Source organism: Elaeis guineensis, chromosome 7 (assembly GCF_000442705.2).
Source record: "Elaeis guineensis isolate ETL-2024a chromosome 7, EG11, whole genome shotgun sequence".
NCBI lineage: Eukaryota > Viridiplantae > Streptophyta > Magnoliopsida > Arecales > Arecaceae > Elaeis > Elaeis guineensis.
In genome coordinates, this window is record NC_025999.2 from 59,864,049 (window position 1) to 59,873,671 (window position 9,623).

Consider the following 9,623-nt stretch of genomic DNA (forward strand, 5'->3'; position numbering starts at 1 on the left):
AGTTTTTTGTTAATTTGTGCATAGTTTGAGACAATCTAAGTTGAATTCCACACATACATCAGGCAAGCAACAACTTTATCGAGAAACTATTTTAGTTGGATTGATTATAACCCAGTTTCTGCTTTTCTAATAGCAATCTTCATCTTCAACTGATGTTCTGGTAGCTTATGTATGCACTGCACCATTTTTTCATGATGCTAGGAGCCTTAAGCTGACTTTAAGGCTGAAAACGGACCAGATATGGATCAAAGACTGGTATATCCATATTGTATCCATATTTTTCAATGAATACAAATATGGATATTAAAAGGATATCAAAAATTAATATCCATATTTATTTCAAATGGATACAAATATGAATCGAATATTAAATATATCCATATTTGTTATAAACGGATATGGATACAAATCAGATATTAAGAATATCCATATTTGTTATAAACCAATATGGATATAAATCGGATATTAAATATATCCATATTCATATTTGTTTATCTGGATATGTATATAAATCAGATACTATTTTAGATACTAATCAAATTTTTAGCAAAACTTAATGATAGAAATCAGATTGAATGATATGAGCATAAAGAATCTAAGATAATCATAATCATAATTACATGCAAGAAAGATAATTATAATCTGAAGCTCTACTAAAAATAAGCAGATCATAAAAATCTAATATATTCAGAAAAAAGATAATACATATCTTATATTGAGAATCCAAATGATAACCAATACTCTTACTAGCTAATATGAATGTATACTTATCATATTTGTAATAAAAGTACCTAAATGCAAATATGATAATAAGGAAGTCAATTAAGATGCATCAATATTTCTAAATAATAATCATTCAAAAAAATAATAAATATATACTTATTTTCTCACTAGAACTCCTATATTTTGACTTCATTACAATAAGAACCATAATATTATTTTAGATCTATGATGTCCAATATTAAAAGAATAAGAATGTAATGATAAATGATTCACATAAGTAGCATAATCCTCATAAGATAAATGATATAAGATTAAGGATTTAAATGCATAAATAGTATCAAAAATTCAACTACCATCGATCATAGTTAATCTCATTCAAAGATAAATATTAAATACATCCCACAAACTCAAATATCTTTAAAAAAGTTTCATAAACTATTAAGTAGAATAGTTTAGTTGAATTAAATAACATCATACAACAAACTTCAATGCTCCAATCATCCTGAAATAAAAATGATAATATTAGTATAATAGTTTCAATATATAAAAATAATAACTAATTTTTTAAAACTAAATTTTATTTATTTATCTTATCATAATGTATAAATTGATATAGATTTGTTTGTCTTCAACAGAGACAGAATAGCTATCCGATGTAGCAGGAGAATTAAGATCATGAATAACAGATGTAATGGGACCTAAAATAAAATAAAATAAATAATTAGTAAAGTACTAGAAATAAGTTAAATATAATAAAAATATTATATAAAATATAGCAAGTTATATTTTTTTTCAAATCTTAGCCAATATTGAAGACAAATCACAGCTCAACAATATCAATATTAGGATCTAATGAACTTCAGAATACATCTATTACTTGTCCACTTGTACTAAATGCTGATTCTGAAGTTACAATAGATACTGAAATTGTCAAAATATCTTTTATAATCCGGGATAAAATAAAATATTTTGAATCATTAGATTTTCATTAGCCTAAATTATCAAAAACATTGCTTTCGACCCATAGCCAAGTAAATTCCTCTCTCTCTCTCTCTATATATATATATATATAGTCAAATATGTTCTAATCTTTTTTTTTTCATAAATAAGTGGAACAAAAAAGGAAGGAAATTTTCTTTCATACTCACTATAAAGCTTCCAAATGACATTATGAACATTATTGATCCTTTTTCTCTATTTAAAGAATAAATCTAAGTAATAAAGTTTCACCATCTTCATTTTACAGTGAGGATCTAGGAACGAACCCATCGTTAGCAAAATATTAGATTATTGCCAATATTTGTTAAATTTTTCCTTCATTGATAATGTCATAATAAAAAGTTGATCCTTAAAATTTGTGCACCACTCAACAATTTGCAATTGGATTTCACAAAATTCTTAAAAAAAGAGATTTATAATTGGGCATGTTGTGCCGAAAAGAGCTTGATAATGTTATAAAGGTTTTTCAAAGTTTGACAAAATATTTTACCTTTTTCCATTGGCCATTTGTTGGACACATCAAAATTTATAAGGATCAATACACTGCAATCTCTTGAAGGCCTCATAATAACAAGCATCCCTAAGCATCATATACGTAGAATTCCACCATGTAGGGACATCAAGTGACAAACCTCTAAGTGTCTCCAAATTACATTATTTAGCCCTCTTCTCAAACTCCTCTAACCATAGTGGAGAGCTTCAAACAATCTTTTACCATTTTTTGGATATTTGAAATTATTATATTAATAATTTTTAATCTATCTTGCACAACTAAATTAATAATATGTGCAACACATCTCATATGAAAGAATTGACCATTACATACAAGTATTCTTTGAAGTCTTTCTACGATTTCTCTAGCACAAGCATCATTGACACGATCATTATTCAATGTTAATATAAATAGCTTACGATCAATATTTCAATCAATTATATTTTTGATAAATGTATTGCACAAATTGACTCCTGTACGTTTTCCTACCATATGCATAAACTTAATTATTTTTTTAAATTTTAATTATCATCAATAAAATATGTTGTCACACACAAATAAGATTTATTTTGTCTAGAAGTCTATAAATCCATAGTCCCACATATCTGACAAGAAAGTAGACTAAACATATCATATAACCTTTTTTCTCCTCTAAATGTCTCGATAATCTCCTTTCTACGAGTTATGTGACTCTTTAAGTCAAAAGATGGTTGCAAAGGCTTAATAAAATCAATAAATCATTCATGCTCAACCTTAGAAAATGGGTACTCATGCATGACAAACATCTGTATAATCGTATTACGGCTAACCTCTTCATCATATGTACACGTATCTAGAGAACAAGTACTATCCTTTTCAATGATATTTGCAACATTTGTTAGCCTTTAACATTAACATTCTTCACAAATGGATGCCACTTATCGAAATGATTTTTCAAATGTGTTATCCCTAAATTATTGACTCCATTAAATATTCTTTTACAGTAATTACATCGTGCTTCTTCTTTTTTACTAATTTTTCCATCTACTTCCCTTTCTAGTTCATACTTTGTAATATCATCCCAAATTTTAGATATTAGCTTTTTCTTTTGTCTTTGCCCCTCTGTTTGATTTGTAGGCTCAACTAATTTGCTATTTGCATCTTCAATAGTCCCACTGGAAGATATGATGTATAATAACTACATTCAAAATGTAAGAAATAAAATATATAATAACCAAAAAATATAATAACCAATTAAATGCATAAGGATTATTTTCTAAATAATACAATTTATTGATAATGCAATGTAAATTATTGACAAACAAATATTTTACACCATCTAAGAATCAAACTAAAAATCTCTATTACCAATGAGGTAGGCCCGTGTGATAGGAAATCTTTACATAATCTTCAAGTGATAGGACCTTGTTGTCACAACCCATCCCTGCAATTGGGATTTGGATGCATAATTATCCAAAAATTCCTCCATGCATAAGTAGGATTTTAGTCCATAATTAACAAGGCCAAATAATTTCTTATAGCTACAAGATAAGCAAATTCCTCTATTAATGAAATTTCATGAATATTTATAAAATATCCAACTTAACAATTTGAATCAATTCCATGACATATGCTAAACAAAGATAATAATATGAACTATAAGAGGTTCAACTAAAGAAGTTTTCTTGTAGAACTAAATAGTAATATCTCTAATATATTCCAAGAACTCCTATGAAGAAACTATGAATTCTATCTAAAAGAAAGGCTCTATTTGGAGCTCCTCAACTAGCATCCATGCTTGACTCCTTTGATTCACTAAGAAGCCCCCAAACCTAATCAATTGTAATGGTAGAATTGGTTAACTAGACAGCCAGTAAGCAGCAATCCGCAAAATAAATGGAATAGAAGCCCACCATATGAAAAGCTTTGATAGAAAAATAACATTGGAAAAATAATATCAATAGTTTATTCAGAAAGAAGGATCTTTTTCAATTACAACAGAATACAATGTCAGTACTTTATGGACAATAAACACTACAAGGAACCTCATCTCCAAAAAAACCTACTAAAAACCTGCTAACTCTCATCACTCTTTTTTTTGGTAGAGAAGAGGAACTTCATTCACAAATATAAATAATAGACAAAAGGTTAGGATGGAGCCCCAACACAGACAGTAACATCACTGAATAGAAGAGGATCAGTTCCAAAAGTAAAAAGGAAAAAAGAGTAACAGAGAAAAACATTAATACAGAAAATCCAAGAAGTATACAAAGAGGTAAAATACAAACACTAATATGGATAACCCAGTCAACATCTGTAACTGAGGAACAATTGTGTAGCATGAATATTAAGACAGCCCAACAACTGTAACAAGGATCAGAGGCCATAATCCGGAAATATGAAGAGTTGGCAAGATCATATGAGCTGCAGCTGTTATCACTCTTTGATCCCACCTCATCCTAATTTTGTTCCTGGCTTCCACCCATCTTTATTCTTTAACAAAGAAACAGAATTTTTTTTAAAAGAAAAGAAGTATGGATATAGACCGTAACAAAATCCTTTTATGTAAACTTTAGCATGAGGAATGCATCAATTACCATTAATCAGCACCCAATCATAAAACCTATCTTAACAGATGTCTATACAATAACTAGTAAATGTCCTTCATGATTGTTCTGCTTTCTAAATTCAAAAAAATATTTACTCATGTTTACAAGCAACATAGATTTAATTTGTATAGAAAAGACAATAAAACAGGATGATGCAGAAAATATATACAGAGAGAGATGAAGAGCCGAAGAGAGGCTATAAAGCTCTGCCCTATTTCATGTTCTACAAGGAGAGGAAGGTGAAGATAACTGATGAGTGATAAAAAGAGGGGAAATGGGAATCAGGTTCATAGAATCACAGTAGTAGATAGGAAGAAATGAAAGGGGAAAAAACACCACCCACTTACACATCAAAGGCATCAAATTCTCCACCAAAAATAGGCGTGTACCATTAACAGCAACCACAGAGAGAGAAAGAGAGAGGAGCACAAACACGGTTCTAATGGAAGAGTATGACCATAGACTAAAGTAGTTAAAGAACATACCTGTTTAGCTCTGAATGCTGGTTGGGTTTCATTGTCGGATGCTGGTTGAGAATGATGCTCCTTGTCAAATGCTGGTTGAAAAGAACACCTGTCGCCAAACACCAGTTGGGAAGGCTTGTCATCGAATGGTAAATGCTGGTCGGGTAGGAGATTGGTTGCCTATCACCGGTCGCCGGTGGGGTAGGGATGCGGGAGAGAAACCCTAGTCGTTGTAGATTGGTTGCTTATCACCGGTCGCCGGTGGGGTAGGGATGCGGGAGAGAAACCTTAGTCGTTGCGGTGGCTTTCACCTTTCGAAGCTTTGAAGGAATCGACTGCGATGGGGTTGGACTGTTTTGGGATTATGGAAAAGGAATGCGGATGCAGATCAGCAGATGTGAACCCCAGTCCTTTAGCATAGATTCTTATATCATATGGATATCCGAATCCATATCCAAAAAAAAATAAGAAAATCTGTATCCAAATCTATATTCAGCTATGTTTTGAACCAAGTATCTGGATCCAATGGGACTGAAAAATATATGTCCGAATCTGGCCCAATGCGGATACGGATATAGATACGATCAGACTTTATCCGACCCATTTTCAGCCATAGCTGACTTATATGTTTCATATAGAATGGGAAAGGGCTCCAAGTTATGCATTTTCAAGTGGGACACAAATATGATCCACGCTTTGACTACTTTCTTGATGAATTCAACACTAAGAATGCGGGTCAGTGTATGGCTACACTGCTACTATATTTAAATGTTATTCATGTCTTATATCCCTTCATTTTTTTTTTTTAGAGAAATATATCGCTTGATATTTTTCTACAATTACATTAGGCTACTTCCACAGACAACTATGATATTTGAGATCTCTCTCTCTCTCTCTCTCTCTCTCTCTCTCTCTCTCTCTCTCTCATTACATATATAGTTTAGACAAAATAACCTTCTACCAAGGTCAATATTTCTTTACCATGGTACAATGAACTATCAAATTGTGGAAAGAAATGTCTTTTTGTTAAACCAAACATGGGAGATGCCTTACTCTCTTGGAGCATGAAACGTGATGCCACTCTAGAGCCATTAAATTTGCAAGATTTTAGGCCTAGCCTATAAAATCTTCCAATTCAGGATCATACATCAATGTACTCTACATAGCATCGGTCTTATTTCTTGAATATGTTGTCTCATTGTATAAAATTCATTTTGTTGTGTAGAAGCTATTGTTTCTATGAAAAAATTGTGAATTTTCTTGTCAATACCCAGTTTTTGAATATAATATTATTCCTTTTTTTTCAGGTGGATGTTCAATGATCAAAAGGGAACAAGTGGTCATCTACAAAATGGATACATAATGTTGCAGACTAGTCCTTCCATACAACATTTGGTGCACATCTTCTCTATTGAAAGGAGCCAGATGAGCTAGAGGATTATGGAATTCTTTACAAGCCTACAGATTTGGCAAGAAGGTGAGATATTTTTTAAACTCTTACAAAAAGTGCTGGAGTAATTCTAGCTATTCAAATTATGACACAAGTACATATCTTAACCATTTATTGTACATAGTAGAGTCTATGAAAGGGGAAAATCTCATTGGCCAAATCATCAAGCAAAAAGTTGTAAGAGTTCTTTAGTAGAGTACTACTTTTCATTCTTCCAAACTCACTATTTCTCTTTTGTGTGTGCTCTTCTTCTCCCTTTCTGAGAGTTCTAGTTTGAGGGGCTAGAGTGGTAGGCTAACTTAGAGGCCATTATGGACAAGCAACACTTCTAAGTGTTGCATGGGTACTTGAGGAAATACCAAGCTTGTGACATTGAGCATCCATGCAGCACTAAGAAGCTTTGCTTGCTCACAATCACCTCTAAGTCAGCCTACCACTCTAGCCTCTCAAGTTAGAACTCTTAGAAATGGAGAAAAAGAGCATACACAAGACAAAGAGAGAGTTTGGGAGAATGGAAAGTAGTTTTTCGCTATAGAACTCTTACAACTCTTTGCTTGATGGTTGGGCCAATAAGACCTTCCTCCTTGTATAAGCTCTACCAGGTTCAACGATTGGTGAGGATATGTTTTGAATGGTGAGGATCACTCCAGCTCTTCCCATAAGAGCCTAAAAAAATATCTAACTTTCTGGCTAAATTTGTGGGCTTCTAGAGAATTCTGCAAACCTCTAGCTCATTAGGCTCCTTTCAATAAAAGGAATATGTGCACCACATGTTGCATGGAAGGCTCGATCCCTGACATTGAGGAAATACCAAGCCTGTGACAGTATGGATGAGTATAAAGTCTAATGTATGACAGAATTTTAATTATTCATGTTTACTTGTAGAATTGGTTCCACTTCCTTATGGACACCTTACCAACCTGATATTCAACCAGCAAATTTGAACAAGCTTCCATGATCCAGATATGTCATACTTAGAACCTTAATTCCTTTTACCAACTCTCAGTCATACTTTTCTACCTTACTGATCTCAAAATTGCAGTTTGCAAGGATATCATACCTTACTTAGAAATCATAGGATTAAAAAAAAAAAAAATACTTGCTCTGACTTAATTCCTAGCTTGTAGGAGTGGCTTAATGAAAATATTTTACCTACGTATGCTTTTGTCTACATGCTAACTTGGACTTGATACAGTTAACAGTTAGTGGATTATACTAGATACCCAATCAAGTGTAATATCATTGCCACGTATGTTTCTCATGTTTAGTTAGATCCCGCTCCCCCTCCCCCACCCCCCCAAAACAAATCCTTCCAAACAAGTCTGAATCCCTTCATTATTGGGGCCTTTTTTTGGGATGCAAACCTATTTGTTGTTCATGCTGGTATTATAGCAGTCAAGTCATCAGGCAAGTGGAAAACATGTTCTTTGATGACAAAAGAGTCTATCATTTATTGCTAGGGTGAATTAGAGCACTCACCTTGGAGGTGCTCAACTACATAAGTTTACGTTTTATAGGACAGCATCTGGAGCTTAGGTATGAGATGTAAGAGAATGAGAGTATTATCTACCAGGCTTACAAGAATCACCCTTTATAATATAATGGCACATGCAACTCCACCAGCATTACTTGCCAACAAGAATCACTCCAAGTCTTTTTCAGATTTCCTAGGTGACACCAACTACTCAGCACATAATAATAAGTATCTAGGAAAATAAATAGGGGCATCCTCCTCAAGTTATGGAATCATGTTTTCCTAACATTGTAAAAAATGACCAAAAATTTAAGATTACATAAATATGTTCTAATCTCCAACTACTGAAAAGAAGAATAGAACATAAAAGACAAGAAAATTGTGATGGACATGCATAATTATGATTTAGACATATCATACTTTATTTAGGAATCGGGCAATTAATCACCACCTCACCAATAATCTTTCCCCATCTAAGTATGACATCATAATGTTTTGTTTGGTTGGGATCATAAGGTTCTTTTATTTCCATATGAAACATCATTTTCCTTTCTTCTTTACTTCGGATTCCTCTCTATGTGATATTAATAAAAAATCAAATGGTATTAGATTTCAAAATTGTGATCATCTCCACATCCAATAATGATAAGAGATTAAGTGAAAGTTAGGGAATCACATTGCTCAAGAAACCCTAATTACAAGAACTGAATTGAATGTTGTAAAAAAATCATACACACCTTAGAAATTTTGGGGGAAGAAAGAGTGCAGAGGAAGGCAGGATCGACAAGAAGACCGCAGTGGATCGATTCGATGTTGCGAAGAGATTGAAGAGATGGATGGAGAGGAAGGCGGGAACCATCGATGCCGAAGAGATGACTGCAGCAGATCTATTCGATGTTGCAAAGAAATTGAAGAGATGGATGGAGAGAAAGGTATTGGAAAGTTTCATAAAACAAGGGAAGCTTGTTAGAGAGAGAAAATTAAGAAAGAAAGAAAGATACCTGACATGCTTGGAAAGAAGTGGATGTGCAGGGCGATTTCGAGGAGGAAGAAATTGAGAAGGGAAGGGAATGCCAAGGGGCGGCATTAGTATTTTTATGACAAAGTAATTTCCTGCAAATGCAATATTCGGCTTGCCATTCCACATCCACGGGAAGCAGGAAGAGGCCAACCTTTTTGCAAACTATTTTGGAGGGTCTCCAATGCAGTCCAAAGTTTTACTTTTGAGCCCCCACACATGCACTTAAGTTTGGTCAATAAAATGATCAAGCATCGGAACTTGGAAATCATTTCCATCTCCTCATGTAGTTACTGTATCATTTAATTTAAGTGTGCAACAGGGGCCAATAACCTGCTGCCCCAACCCAAAGCTGACTATGATTCTTAGTTTGTGCCCAAAAATTAATGTTGATGACCCATTCAGTTTGGTTTG

General features: G+C 33.1%; 1 protein-coding gene across 5 annotated transcripts; it reads right to left on the reverse strand.

Annotated features, from left to right (window-relative positions):
• Positions 1–1,433: 1,433 nt before the first annotated feature.
• Positions 1,434–9,418, reverse strand: LOC105049022 (uncharacterized). 5 transcript variants are annotated; one of them, XM_010928558.4, is made up of 4 exons: positions 9,193–9,418; positions 8,929–9,078; positions 5,289–5,376; positions 1,434–3,638 (listed from the first exon to the last, which is right to left on the reverse strand). In XM_010928558.4, the coding sequence occupies exons 1-4, from the start codon at positions 9,336–9,338 to the stop codon at positions 3,594–3,596; spliced, it is 429 nt and encodes a 142-aa protein (XP_010926860.2). In that variant the 5' UTR covers positions 9,339–9,418; the 3' UTR covers positions 1,434–3,593. The 5 variants fall into 5 exon arrangements, 2 of the variants coding, with proteins under 2 accessions (XP_010926860.2, XP_073117220.1); XR_012142889.1 differs by having other exon boundaries at positions 1,443–3,638; positions 5,289–5,618; positions 9,193–9,417; XR_012142888.1 differs by lacking the exon at positions 1,434–3,638 and adding an exon at positions 4,138–4,687 and having other exon boundaries at positions 5,289–5,677; positions 9,193–9,417.
• Between the last annotated feature and the right edge of the window lie 205 nt (positions 9,419–9,623).